The sequence below is a fragment of the Malus domestica genome, chromosome 10, assembly GCF_042453785.1.
Source record: "Malus domestica chromosome 10, GDT2T_hap1".
In the NCBI taxonomy this organism is placed as follows: domain Eukaryota; kingdom Viridiplantae; phylum Streptophyta; class Magnoliopsida; order Rosales; family Rosaceae; genus Malus; species Malus domestica.
Window position 1 is genome coordinate 94,658 of NC_091670.1, and position 15,344 is coordinate 110,001.

General features: G+C 34.5%; 1 protein-coding gene across 2 annotated transcripts; it reads right to left on the bottom strand.

The window, feature by feature from the left end:
- Nucleotides 1–1,437: 1,437 nt before the first annotated feature.
- On the bottom strand, nucleotides 1,438–9,180 carry LOC103454050 (uncharacterized). 2 transcript variants are annotated; one of them, XM_008393635.4, is made up of 6 exons: nucleotides 8,623–9,180; nucleotides 8,352–8,484; nucleotides 5,199–5,340; nucleotides 4,262–4,298; nucleotides 3,032–3,353; nucleotides 1,438–2,829 (listed from the first exon to the last, which is right to left on the bottom strand). In XM_008393635.4, exons 1-6 carry the CDS (start codon nucleotides 8,803–8,805, stop codon nucleotides 2,789–2,791), a joined length of 858 nt encoding a protein of 285 aa, XP_008391857.1. In that variant the 5' UTR covers nucleotides 8,806–9,180; the 3' UTR covers nucleotides 1,438–2,788. The 2 variants fall into 2 exon arrangements, with proteins under 2 accessions (XP_008391857.1, XP_008391858.1); XM_008393636.4 differs by having other exon boundaries at nucleotides 1,438–2,849.
- Between the last annotated feature and the right edge of the window lie 6,164 nt (nucleotides 9,181–15,344).

Consider the following 15,344-nt stretch of genomic DNA (forward strand, 5'->3'; position numbering starts at 1 on the left):
GTAATTTAATGACGAAATTTGATTGAGACAAGCAAACATTTTGTATTCTCAATTGTTGATCCATATAATGTATTACTTTATTTTTTGTACGAATAATGTATAACCTTAATTATTTTATGTTTTTATTTTGCTTGGTCTACTGTGGTTACCATTATGTCATTCAGGTTCTTTTATTTGTTTTTACATCTTCACGCACATTGCTATAACACATTCAGTTTCTTATTTTAACACTTATATACAATATTTATGACTCATTTAAATCTTATGTTATGCCGAGATAAAGAGAGAGAGAGAGAGAGAGAGAGAGATATGATTTTGCTATGCTTGATAAAACTGAAAATAAAAGGAAAATCTAAGGTAGGATTTGCATCCGTATGAGCTTTTATTCTGTAGCACAATCTTTTATATCGTTCAAATTAATCTTTTATATAATTTTCAATTATCCCACAGTAACGCACATGCATAAATTTCTAGTCTTACTTAAACTACATATTAATGAAACCTTCTTTATCAACCAAAAGAGAGTGAAAAAACATTTTTGTCTTTTTTCACAAAAAAAAAAAATTAAGAACAGTAACGTAATTTTATAAATCAAAATTTTACCATTTTTTGTTTAAGCCTCACATTTCCACAGTTCTCTCACTCTCTTCCTCTCTCCCTCTCTCTTTCAATTTTAAAAACAAAAATAAAAACGTTTCACATACACTTTATGCGTGGACATATACCAGTTGGTCATAAACATATATTGTTGATCACTTCATGGACTTAAATATCTTTTCATGTTCATCTCAAAATAAAAAAAAATAAAAAAAAAAAAAAAAAAAAAAAATATATATATATATATATATATATATCTTTTCATGATTTCTAGCTTAAATTAAATTTGGAGCGACTGAGAATGGTTATCAACAACTTGCTTTTATCAAGCTGGCAAATCATTCCGTGTTTTTGATAAACAACTATGACATGACTTTTGGTGTGTTGAAGTTAAAATTAGTTTATCGTCTCTTGTTACGTTTTTTTTTTATTTTTAGTACATCAGTATTTTTACGTTAAAGACATCGAGAGTTCGGCTAAACCACACAATTGACAGCCTAATTTGGTATCGAATTCGCCATCCACAAGATTCGAACATAAGACCTCTCATTTCCAAATGAAGAAGAATACCACCAGACCGTAATTTTGAACAAGGAAAAAAACCCATCAAAGATTAATGTCAACATGCCAAGTAAACATATTCAAATATGTAGGTATAAATATAAATAATATTGTAATATACAGATTGTCACAATACGTGTTAAGAAAGGATTGGTAAATCTTTCAGTTTTATTGCATGCACTACCATCAATTCACGGTATTGATGGTCATGTTTAATTAATTTTGAGAAAGTTACAATATTTCCTCTGTTGACTGCCAAAATTTTGAACTTCAGAAGAATTAAGCAATTAAAAGTCTCAATTAATATCATCATCAGAATATTAAACAAAAAAGTCTCAATTTAAAGCATAGTAGTGAGTAGCATATCCATTCTCAACCAGCAGCGATGGAGAATGAATCATAACTGTCCTTAATAGGATCCCTAATTACAATCCAAAGCATAGACTTACACATAATTAAAAGGGTATCAAGGTCCATTTCCAAGTAGTAGATGAACATGAGAGAGAGAGAGAGAGAGAGAGAGAGAGAGAGAGAGAGAGAGAGAGAAGAGTAAGGAAGCCCTAAGTCCTAACCATGGTTGGTGCGTTAGTGGAGAAGAACCCAAGGGAACCAAAATATCTCCCGAGGATTACATGCAGATGCTTTTGAGCTCCACACCCATTAGTGGAGTGCTCAAAAGGATGATGAGATTTGTACCAGCTATAGCTAAAAGCTAATGCTAAAAACTATCCCTCCTAAAATTAAATTAGTGAAATGGGGCTAAAACTCCAATAGTTTAGCCACACTTGATGAATTTACAAGAAACGAACAAGAGTTAGGGATTTTCTTCCCTTTACCCTAAAGGAAAAAAGATCCAACGTTGGTTGGTTAGACACATATTATGTGAAAGTTGACAAAAACTAGGTAAAGCTTTATAGAAACATCACTGCTCCTAGCTAGTTTCAAAATCCTAAGACTAGTTGCTAACAGCCAAAACAACTGGGGCATTCCATGCCCATGTTTTTTTCCCCAAAATTGCGCGCCTCTTTTTGTTTGAGGTGATTGATTAGCTGAAGATTGAGGGATTAAACATTTTTGGATTGAAAATTTTCAAAAGTGAGGGGCTTGCTATTTGTTTTGAATTTACAATATTCGCAAGCCATTTTATGCATTTCTTTAGCCTTCCTGGGCCAAAAGTTACATTTTTCTTTTGTTGCCTCAGCCTCTCCAGGGCTAAGAATTTTAAGGTAAACAACGAAAACTATTTTCCAACTTGGCTAAACCCAGTAGCCTGAGTTGGTGTTTAAAAGGATGCTTTAGTTCCTCTTCAAAGGAACTCTTCAAGGGGAAAATGAAATGCATGAGTATGCATGAGATGCGCGTACCTACGTACCCCAGCCAATTGTGGAGATGGAATGATTTCATGTAGCCCCTTTGGGAGACTTTGTATGTGTGCAAATTAATTAGCTCAAATGCCAATTGCTTGGGCTAATTAATTGTGTGTTAGACGGCGAGAGAGAGAGAGATGGAGAAGTGAACCATGGTTAGGCCAGAGGTTGCTGAAAACTCAGAAGCATTTGCAGCCGATGAGGGTGGAATCGAGTTTCAAATAAATTGAAGCCATGCATGCACGCACGCACTTTCGGATGAACTAGCGATGAGGAATTGGTGCAGGAAGGGCCACGGTTACGCCTGTGGCACAGCAAAACACACTGTCAAAGATATTAGTGTCTCCATCCATCTCAACCAAGATTAACTAGTTAAAAGTCAAGAAATTACTCTCATATCAGCAACAACAACAACAAAGCTTTTTCCCACTAAGTGGGGTAAAAAGGATAAACAAAAAGAAATTACTCTCATATCGATCTAACAAAAAACAAATTCACGTAATTACCTGGTGACTGCAAGGCGGGCGAGGGCGCAAGAGAAATGGGAGGACCATAGTGCTGGTAGCCTCCAACTCCACTTGAATTCATGGTCGAATACTGAAAAAGCTGCTGCTGCTGGTGGGGGTATTGGACACCAGTTGCATAGCTCGGCACACCTGAGCTACCATACGCACCTGCTGCGGCTCCTCCATTCCCTTCTGATCCATATGAAAGATAGGGGTAAAATGCCGCCGCCGCCGCTGCTGCTCCGGCCACCATCCCAGTTGCAGGGCTTGTTCCGTACATAGGATACTGGCCTGCTGCCCCTCCATACAAACCATAGTAGTTCTGAAAAATATATATACACATTGCACAAAACACAAACCATCACTTACTTATACGAGTTAGTTAATTTAATACATAATTACCTTACATTAAATTCAAGTACAATTACTTAGGTATATATAGTACATATCTAGAAAGAAAAAAAAATGTTTTTTTTATCGGTAAACGCGAGGAATATAACTGCGTATTTAAACTCAGGAGGTCTCGTGGAACTGGAGTCTGTACATGTGGGTTCCCCATTTTTACTTTCATATTTGGTCTTGTTTTTCACTTTCTTCCCTTCCTGTTCTTTTGTGTGCACTATTTGGTGTAGATTATAGTGAAAGCCTACTTACCAAGTTGGAACGCGGAACACGGGTGTATATTAATCAAGGTAAAAAAAAAAAGAGTTTGGTTGATGGGAATAGTTAAAGAAGTTAAATTATTTTTCACAACTTGGCATCGCATACATGGAATTGCCAAGACATGCCATGCATATATGTGTTGGTTGGTCCCCTTTCCTCTTACCCTTACGTAATAGGTGCATTTTTTGCTCACCACCCTTAACTGGTGATAATGTTTACCACCATATTTATCACCGTTGAACAAGTTTAAATTTTAAAATTTGTATCTATCTACTACACAGATCTCAAAATTTAAAATGATCTAATAGTGATAAATAGAGTGATAAACATCACTATCACTTTAGAGTGGTTGAAAAAAACATTCCCTACGTAATATGGACGCTGTTGGAAGAGTAAAGTGCATGCCTATAAAGAAGCAAAGGTAGAATGTTTCATTATAGAAAGGGAATACGAGAAAACCAAGTGGGTAAAATGTTTTAGAGGAAATATTTGAAAAAGTGCTAAGAAATGAAAATACAAATTAATTAAGGAAATAATATAATATAAAAAGGAGAAGATTGTACAAACCGTAGGATAAGTGTAGTCTGGCGAGTATGAAGAGTACCTGATCGAAACGGAAAGAGTTACAAGTCAGTCAGCATATATTAGACAAGACAATATCGATTCGAATTCAATCGAATATGTAAATTACTTATGCGTTATACATGGTTGTGTAAAACATGATGCATGCATGTTAAAAACAATTCATGTCAATGAATGGTTAATTAAGGTTGCGAATGCAATGCGCTCATGAGAGATTGCTGATACAAGATGCATGTCATATATATATGCATGCATGCATGAGGTTCAAATGTAAAAGCACAAGCTTGCGCGGTGCATATATATTGTGTACTATGTTATTGCCAGTGTGTTTTTTTGGGGTGGGGGAATCTCACAACCATGCCAAAAGGGAATGAATTTTGATGTTGATCATGTGGTGGAGAGAGAGATTATCGTGCTGGTGAATTTTGACAGAATTTTGATGCATATATAGTGGGGCTACTTGAATGTTTTAAAAAAAAAGGGCTACTTTTTTTTTTTGGTCATAAAAAAAAGGGCTACTTTAATGAGGATGTTGAGGCTGGGTGGTGGAAGTCCATGAGTTGGCAAAGCACGTGCTGCTTATCATACACACACACACACACACGTATTCATACAGCTAGCAGAGATGGATGAGGATCCAACATATAAAGCATCTTCATCATCAACACATGCATATATAGTTACCCATAAAAAATTATTGACTGCTCCGGAATACCGATGATTCCAAATATTTTAACTATTTTATCTTAATTTTTGTGTTTATAAATAAAAATCTAACTATTAAAATATTTAAAATATAAGTAATTCAGAACATCCAAAAAAATCCCAGTAATCCAAAAATAAAGATTGTAAGGTAACCCAATATTATATTTGATGATGGAGATGGTCAAATGGTCAATAAATGGTCAATTGTCATACATACCCATAAAGATTGTAAGGTATCCCTTGTTGGATGGCATAATGAGGGAAGGTTGCCGCAGAGGGAAAAGCTGATCCCACTCCTCCAAACCCTGTTTGGAATGGCCCCATTACCCTCCCAAAGCTCCTGCCTCCCCCCCCTCCACCTGCCCATCATTCCCCAATTAATCTCTTATATATTTCCAAGTAACTTTGATTATACATCACTCTACAAATTAAAGACATCTCTACTACTAGTACTGCATATATAAGTATCAACATTATTTCTCTTCTAAAATAATATACACAAAATTGCATTAACATTAATCTAATGATAATAATAATCAGAAGAAGGGGAAGAATATTGCATGAAAGGATGAGTATATATATCTATGCTTGAAACAATTTCAAATTAAGAAGAGCATGGAAATATGGTTCCAAATATGTCGATCTTGCTTTAGAATGGTAGCTATGTAAATTTGAGCTACCATAACACCAATTATTTATATATATATATATATATTGGAAGCCCTTAAGGGAAGGATCCCCATTTTTTTTTATAAAAATGGGGATTAGTTGTAGGGTCCACACCACATCGAACTTTAACAATCCGAACCGTTTATTTTTCAAGTTGTACCTCATAGATCATCCTTGCAAAATATTAGCCAAATCGGAAATATTTAAGACATCTAATTAGGTTCAAAAAAATGAATGAATACTTTATTATATAAGAAACAATGAAATTGATCTTGATAATTAAATAGGCAAATGGTTTCTGATTGAATTGATTTTTGCAAGGATAATCCATGAATCGAGACTTACAAAATAGACGATTCAGATTGTTGAAATTCGATGTGAAGTAGGCCGCACACCTAATTCTCATTTTTTTCAAAAAATAGAAATTCCTTTACCTAAAGGGCCTGTATTTATATTATCCACCTATTTTTGCAAAAAGCACATGAGATATTCATATTGGACTTGTTCGATATTGATCCAATTTAAATTAAAAAAAAATGTAGAAATAAACTTAATCCTTAGTTGAGGAATATCTAAATTGCATTATTGCATATATTTCACTGCGAAAAGAATTTTCCTCAAAGAAGAATATTTTTCGGACCACAATCCAATATATATATATATATATATTCAATAACCTCTTTCTAGAGAACATAAATGATAATTAGTGAGGAATATCCAAAACTCTGAAGGCTGTTGGCTGCGTCACCAAGTTAATATGTAAGAACTAATGGTAATATAAATAATCAGTTAAAGTATCTTAATTAGAAGATATGTATATGTGTGTTCACGTGAAAACGCAAGATTAGTTCATGATGAAGCTTTTGTAAGTAAAACCTATGTTACCTTAATTATACAGATTAGAGATTAATTAAAGAAGAAATGAGGTATTGAGGAAATTGATAAGGTCATTTTGGTTCTGGTCTTTTGTCAATCTAATAGTATTTTAAATATTCTACAAATTATGAAATTTAAAAGTTTCAAGTCCTTAGCATCATTTAAGGAATTTATGAAATTAATAAGGTCATTTTGTTTAAAAAGTTTGATTAAGGTCCCTAGCATCATTTAAGTAATTTAGCTCCTGCATTTATGCAATCAATATTCTACAAATTATGAAATTTAACAAATTGAAATAATATTTTAAATATAATACTGACATAAAAATAAAAAATAGAGTATAATATATTGTTCTTCACATAGTTTTAGCAAAAAAAATAAGGTACCGACGTAATTATTAAATTTGAAAATTTTTTGATATATTTTAAAACATAAAATAAATACATGTAATTAGTATGGGTACATTCAGCCAAAAAAATATGGGTACAAAATAAATTAAAAAATCTAGGTATAGATTAAATTTAAAGTTATGGGTACAAATTAAAACTAAAAAGAATATTGGTATAAATTTATAAAATGATACAAATTAAAAATAGAAATATATGAAAATACTAAAATGATTAATAAGTTTTTTTATTTTTGAAATTGACATATGACATGTAATTAATTTAAAATTCAAATAAGGACATGCACAAAAGTCAAAAGACCTTAACCAAAAATAAAAAAATAAGGTTTCAATTAATGATAAAATAAAAGGTTTTTTATACAAAATGGTACCTGAATACATAATCAATAGAAATGGTTCATGAAATCTAAAATCAATAGAAATGATCCCTGAAATTGTCCACCATCTATAATTTTGGTCTTTCCGTTAAGTGTCCCGGAGCTCTTGGCCAGAAGTTTGAGCAATTTTCAAAGTTTCGTAAATCAAGCGTTTCTTAACCAAATTTGACCCATAATATACAAAAATGAAGATAAAAAAGTGTAGAATAAGATTATACCTATTTGGAAGCCCAGTGGTTGCCGAAGATGGCCGGAAAATAGCCTGAAAGGTGACTGGTCTGTGAAAAATTTGAAAAACTCACCGGAAACTGGGTAAACTTTAAATATTCATAACTTCTTCAATAGTCAACGAAATCGAGTAATTCAAAAACGAAAATCATACTTCTCGACGAGACGAAGAGAATGGTATCTTTCTTGACTACTAACTCACCGTGGTTTAGCCGAAAAACTGCTCGAAAGTGGCTAACTAGAAAATGGTTAGCCACTTTCGAGCCATTTTCTGACCAACTACGGTGAGTTAACCTTCAAAAAAGGTACCATTATCTTCGTCTCATCAAGAAGTATGATTTTCGTTTTTGAATCACTCGATTTCGTTGAGTATTGAAGAAGTTATAAACGTTTAAAGTTTACCCGGTTTCCAGCAAATTTTCCAGTTTTCCCGCGAACCAGTCACTTTTCAGACTATTTTCAGGCCATATCCAGCAACCATTAGGCTTTTAAATAGGTATAATCTTATTCTATATTTTTCTATCTTCATTTTGATACATTATGGGTCGAATTTGGTTAAGAAACGATTGAGTTACGAAGTTTTGAAAATTGCCCAAACTTCCGACCAAGAGTTCCAGGACACTTAACGGAGTTTTTAACCGAATGACCAATATCATGAATTGTGGACAATCTCAGGAACTACTTCTATTGATTTTAAATATCAGAGACCAAAATGATGGATGATGCAAATTTCAGGAATCATTTTAAATAAAAAGCCAAAATAAAAAGAGGATGAGAACCTAAAGAAAATAAAAGCAAAGAAATAGAATACTACCATGCTTTGGAGTTGAAGGCTTGGATCTCTGAACACCGAGAGAAGCAAGGTTGCAGTTAGCCCTCCTCCCATCAATCACGGGAGCAGCATCCACACAAGCCCTCATCGCAGCTTCGGCTTCGCGAAAAGTTACCTACATATATATATATATATAATCAAAATAGTAAAATACATATATGCAGATCTTTCATTTATTTCAAGATCTATCTAACTAGCTAGCTAAAAACGCTATATACAATATATTGCATGACATGAAAGGGAAAGTGCATACAAATCCGTAGCCCTTAGATCTCCCAGTGGCCTTATCAGTGATAACAACAGCCTCCAAGATGTCACCAAACTGTTCAAAGTATTTCTTCATGGTTTCCTTCTGGGTTTCCCATGCCAACCCGCCAACAAACACCTTGGTGTAAGTCGTGTCGCCAAACTGCCCTGCCAGATTAGCTGGAGTCATCTTCAATTCTCGATTGATCGCGAACGATATGATGATATCAGCTCTCGGTCGGTATCTTGGAAATCCTGTGCGGTGGTGTTGGTGTTACTAGTAAGAAGAGAGTCCTAGATATCTAGCTAGCTACCACTAATTGGCATGCCCTACACTACTAGTAGATCTAGCTCTAGCCCTAGTAGCTGCTGCTGGTACAAGAAGAAGAAGAAGAAGAAGAGGGATCTTGTTTGAGATTTCGATGGTAAACTTGGTGGTGGTGGTGGTGAGGGTATTGATAGCACACAGACAGACAATTGGGTCAGAGATCAACAAAAAGAAAAGAGGAGAGGAAACTAGAGAGAGGGCGAAAAAAGCAAAAGTTGGAAAAAAAGAGGAAAGCCCTCTCATAATACGGACATGAATTATATACACAGCTAGCCCCACCTCTTCGCATTATTGTACCAAATTCACACACGCTCTACCGTTGGCGCGTCTTCTGGACTCTCTTCTCTACTCAACATGATTTCCATTTAGGTTTTTCTTTAAATAATTCAAAATTACTATTCTTATTATTTAGGCTTTTTATATTAGCACTCCACAAAATGTTGAATACATCACACATTAAAATTTAATATTAAATAATTTATTTACCCTACTATACAATGGCAATTTTGACCTTATTAGGTTTAAAAAAAATAAAAAATATATAAATACACCCAAATCATTTTTAACATATTATTTATCTTCTTCAACTATCAAAATCCCTCCGACCCTGCATTGTTGAACAAAATCCTAACTAATGAAACTACAAACATGTTGATTGAAAAAAATTATTTTTGACGAATGAAACATGAAATCGATTTTTCGGAAGCTTCAAATGAGGTAAGACTTCATATTTTTTTATTGTTTTAGTAATTTTGACGACATCGATAATTATTTAATCTTGCTTTTGTTGCGTTATTCAAGTTTCTATGTTCGTATTCATCTTTTAGTGATCACAGAGATTACATGAAGAATTAAACACCTAAAATTATCACCAAATGTTAAAAACATACGACATGAGTTTTAATGGTGGAATTGAAAACAACCCACATATGCTTTAAAACCCAGGCGGCATCTTTTGTCAAAATTCCAGTCAGCATTTTTTGTCCAAATTAAAAGCTTTATAAGATTTGAGAAATGTGGGGTGTATAAAAAATATAGGGTGCATGTAGAAAATGTAAGATGTATATTAAGAATGTGATGTGTGAGGGTATTATGAGAAAGTATGTGGGGTGTATTAAGATAATTATTTATTGAAAAAGCAAATGTGTGATGTATTAAGTATGTGTGATTTATTCAACAACTTATGAGGTGTTAATATAATAAGTTGTTATTTATACGTATTATCATTTATATTTTCTCTTTAATAATGATGAAGTCCACATATTTTGACGGACCCTATTTTTATTAAAAAATATAAATAGATGATAAATATAACATTACTCTTAATAATTATTTTCTGGGCTGGGACTCGAAACATGAAATCATGAGGGAGTGGGAATGGCTACTGTTTGCATTATTATGTGCTTCATCAATCGTTGTCGTTTGATTAATAGAAGGGGATATGTGGAGTGACCCATTAGCCCCTGTTTTTGTCCCAAAATTACGAAACTCACCAACAACATATGCGTTCGTTTTTTCAACTTTTTAGTGGCTGAGCAGTGGCAGAAACTGAACGGAATGGAAAGAGAGTCTTTTTGGAGGAAATGGTCGACAATCGGAAAAACGGAATCGCGCGGGAAGTCGAAAGTCAGCCGTCCAATTGGCAACCGCTGCTGTTTACCGTCCACGGACTACGGGGTGTCATTCTACATGTATAGAAAACCAGATTTTGTGATATAAAATATACAAATAAAAAAAGAAAGCCAGATTTTAATTCGTATATAAGATAAGTTGTCCAAGACTCAAAATTAAGTTTAGTCTATTGGTTCTATTTAAATGCCAACATTTACATTCTGTCTTTTTCTTTTTTTGTAATTTCATGACTTTTTTTAAGTCTACACTAATTCATTATAATATATTTTGGTAAAAATATTTAGGTATAGTAACTAATTATAAATATATTTTGGATACAAATATTTATTATAATATAGTTCAGTACAGACAATTCGATACAAACATTTAGGTATAGACATTTTAGTACAAGTAAGTTTTGGTACAGTCATTTCTGTACACTTATGTATTTACATATTTTTCTTATGTGTCACTATTTCTTTTAATATTTTGTCATTTAAGCTTATTTATAATTGGAAGAACTCAAATGTGCATATTAATAAAGTCAAAATTGTCGTTTAGTACTACGGTATGGTGGTATTCCTCTTCACTTGAAAGTGAGAGGTCTTAGATTCGAATCTCATGGATGACGAATTCGATACCAAATTTCTAATGTGTGGCTTAGCCGAACTCTTTCTCCTAGTAGTATATGCCTACACACAAAGTGTGTGTGGATTTTTTTACTTTTGTTTTTAAAATTGAAGGAGAGAGGAAGAGAGTGGGAGAAAACGTGGGAGTGGGGGAGAGGGAGAGAGGTTTTTATTTTTTTTTAAATTAGAGAAGATAAAATCACTTGTAGGTGAGGCTTAAACAAACAACAACATTTTGTTTTGTGCATTTACAAATTGTCCTTAACTTTTTTGTTGTGATCTTTTTTGTTATGATAAAAGACAAAAATGTCTTTTCACCCTCTTTTAGCCCACAAAGAGGGTTTCATTAATATGTAGTTTAGCTTTGGCAAGTTTGAGGTGGTTTTCAAAAAGGCAGTGTGATTTTAATCTTCTTACATTACATATTGATGTTTTGAAATTGTATGTTAGAATATGAGTATGAGAATGTATGTTATACTTGTCATTATGATTCAAAGTGGTGCAAAGAAGTCTAAAAGAAAGAGGTTTTGAATTATGTCAATGTTCCACTTGGATTCTAATAAGAAAGAATAGTGGATTGAACGTGTGTGTGTGTGTGTGTGTGTGTGTGTGTAGTAGTAGTAGTAGTAGTAGTAGGCATCTGCTCTTGCCAAACACACGCTCTATTTTGAATCAAATGCCTTTGTTCATTTGAGCATTGAAGGTTGCTATAGAAGATTGATGGCTTCATCATCTTAGATCTCTACAAGGAAATGTGCACTATTTTGAAGTCTCTTATAGCTTCTTTTCAACTGCTTCTACAAGTCAGTTTGGTTTCTATGTTTATCGAATTGTAGTTTTGGTACTTGTATAATTTGTGGTTTATGATCTTAATCTATTAATTTATGTTTTTGATAAGTTCATTCAACTATAGAAAAAACAACTTACCAAATGGAAAACAAATTTAGGTCAAAAGGGATTTTGCAGCCCAAAACTTTAGACGACAGAAGTTCGTCGGGAAAGATTGGTTACACAAAACCCGTCGCTCGAAGCCTTACCCGGCAAAAAAAGAAATCCTTTTGGTGAACCGTGAAAGAGAGTTTGCCCCATGAAAAGGTCATTAGGTCAAGATGTGCTGACCGCCTTGACCCGACGAAAATATCTTGCCTGACAATGTTCTTCGTTGCCTCGCACTAGATTAAATACTATTAAAAATTTGACCCAACTCAAATTTCATTGGGCAACGCTTTAAAACTAAACTAAACTAAAAAATAAAATAACAATTGCCCGACGAATATATTCGTTGGGCTAACGTATTTCCCTTTTTTTTTTAACTTGATATTAAAACAATAATTATAGTAAACAATTTATTTAACTCTAATTATATTAATTTTGTTGATGCACAAAATCAGTGAGGACTTTGGTACAACAGAAAGTGTCAAGTTTGTGACCTTTGCTAGATTGCTCCGGTCACTAGTATGGATAAGTATGTAAATGGATAGAGACAGGGAAGTAAACACAAGATGTACGTGGTTCACCCAGATTGGCTACGTCCACGGAGTAAAGGAGTTCTCATTAATTGTGAAGGGTTTACGCAAATACATAGGTTTAAGCTCTCATTTAGTAAGTACTAGTGAATGATTTAGTACAAATGACATTAGGGATTATTGTGGGAGAATGATCTCCTTTTATATAAGAGAGTTTCTAGCTTTGTTTTGACATTGACACGTGTCGTGTTGTGATTGGCCTCTGATGTTGACATGTGTCGTGTTGTGATTGGCCTCTGGTGTTGACACGTGTCGCGCTGTGATTGGCCTCCTGGTGGGAGGGAAACTCTTATAGGTCCTTGATGGTATAACGTTGACCGGTGCTTGGTAGTTTCGAGATCGGTCAAGTATGGTACAAACAAATTTAAATAGCTAACGTTAATGACAACTTTAAGCACAAGATGTTGGTATCTTCTCAAGCAGTCGTGGTATCTTCTCTGGAAGCACAAGATGTTGAAGATGAGTACTCGAGAGCAATGCTAGGTAAGTAATCAGGCAAGGGGTTCCAAGCAGTCAGTTCCTGACTGGAAGCTTGATTCCAAGTGCTGATTGATTGCTCTCTTTCTCCTTGTCTTGCATGTAAGAGCAAGGGCAAAGGAAAAGATAGGGAAAAAGCATGATATGGGATACTCTTGCTTTCAACCCTGATGATATGAGATACTCTTGCTCTGCCATGACTTGTTTGTAGAAATATTATCCGGGGGGGGTGGAATGAAGCTGAGTATTTCGAGAGACTTCGTTGGGAGTGCCCTCTCGAATGTGAGGAAGAGTTGAGCATTTTTTGCAGGTCTGCCTGGCTGTGGAGGATGAAGGTCGACATATATAGGAATTTCCCTAACAGTAAGTAGTAATGCTATTCCTTTACCCTTCTCGGTCTTAGCAATGTAGTGGGAGCTGTAAGCTTCACGTGTGTTAACTTTGTTAGAGCACTTTGAAAAAGTGGTCTGTGGTATCCGGAAAGCTGATGTTGGGTGTGAAGATTGCGGACAAGTTTTATCCAAGGAAATCTGGCTCTCGAAGCTCGGAGAGTGGTGCCTCTTCGATTTTTGAGCAAAAAGATATGTTAAAGATCTGGCTCTCGAAATTCAAAGAGCATTGCCTCTTTAATTTTTGAACAAGCAATCCTATTGGAGATCTGGCTTTCGAGATTCGGAGAGCGGTGCCCTTTCGATTTTTGAGAAAGCAATCCTATTGGGAGTCTGGCTTTCTAGATTCGGAGAATGGTGTCTCTTCGATTTTTGAGCAAGTAATCTTGTTGGGGGATTTGGCTCTCAAGATTTGGAGAGTGGAATCTCTTCGATTTTTTAGCAAGCAATCTTGTTGGGGGATCTGGCTCTCGAGATTTGGAAAGCGGTGCCTCTTTGATTTTTGAGCAAGCAATCCTGTTGGGAATGTTTTCTCGGATGTGAGTAAAGGTTGGGCATTTTTGCCAGTCTGCCTTGTGATGCGTAAAATAAGTTAACACACAAAATTAAACCCTCTTTTTATCAAATGTAGTAAAGTATGTAAGTAGGGATCGTTCTAGGCCGGGGATTAGGAGGGATTGCTAAACACTTGAAAACTGACTTAAAAACATAAACACAAAATTTAAAACACTAAACTAGACTCAAAGAATGCAAAACTATACTTTAAAATACTTAAACAAACATAAAACTCAAAACAGCAACCTAATGACTCAAAACCGCCTAAAAACCACTTTCTGGGCAGTTTTGAGAACCTAACAAGAACTTGGACGAAGTTGGATGAAAACTTGAATCAAAACACTTAGAAACACAAATCAAAACACTTTCTAACTAATCTAAGACTTCAAAATAAAGGGGGATTTGTTTTGGACGAAAATTGAAAACAAAACAGAAACTTTAAAACAAAACAGATTGTAAAACGTTTTTGGATGAAAAGGATGGATAAAAGGCTAGTTAGGAGGTTCTTCTCCACACATGACACACTTGCAAACAAAATGATTTTCAGTTGTTCTTTCAATAAATTATGAAACTCAACACCCCAAGTTAATTAGATACACTTAAATTAACCTTCAAGTTCTCCTTAAGTTAATGAATTGGATGGAAAAGCGCATACAACAATTCAAAGCATTCCTCAAAGGTTCCTTACGTGATGAGCACAATAAAGATACAATCAAGAATCATGAAGCACAATGAGAACTATAAGTGTTGACGAGGCATTCGTTACTATGATGAGCATGAAACTAGTGCCAAGAATTCATTCAACGCGATCGTTTTCAAGCGACCTTCACTACTTGTGATTATAAGATTGTAACTATTAGGTGAAACTCCCTCATAATCTAGCATCATATTCATGCATGAAAACTAAGCGTGCACTCTCAATCAACATACACAAATAAGTTATCAATCAAGTAGATGAACGAATTGAATCCGCAACTTATGAAATAACAACTGAATGTAATCAAATCATATTGCAAGCATGTACATGGTTTCAAATCACCCCCCAACTAAGGGGGTTTAGTTCCTCATTCTTGCAATACAAAGATACATAAAATTAGACATTAAAATCAAAGGAAAGAAAACACCTAAAATGCTCCAACTTGGAAAGCAAGTGCATCAATGGATCTCCCTTCCTCCTTGTTGCGGCATGAAGCTTGTGGACAGATTTTTGGGTG

Bases quoted from the DNA above. Each gene is read 5' to 3' on its own strand.
- LOC103454050 (XM_008393635.4), bottom strand. From the start codon at position 8,805: ATGACTCCAGCTAATCTGGCAGGGCAGTTTGGCGACACGACTTACACC. The intron at 8,485-8,622 runs GTATGCACTTTC...ATATATATGTAG, and splicing joins GATCTAAGGGCTACGGATTT to GTAACTTTTCGCGAAGCCGA. The intron at 3,354-4,261 runs GTTTGTACAATC...TATATTTTTCAG, and splicing joins CAGACTACACTTATCCTACG to AACTACTATGGTTTGTATGG.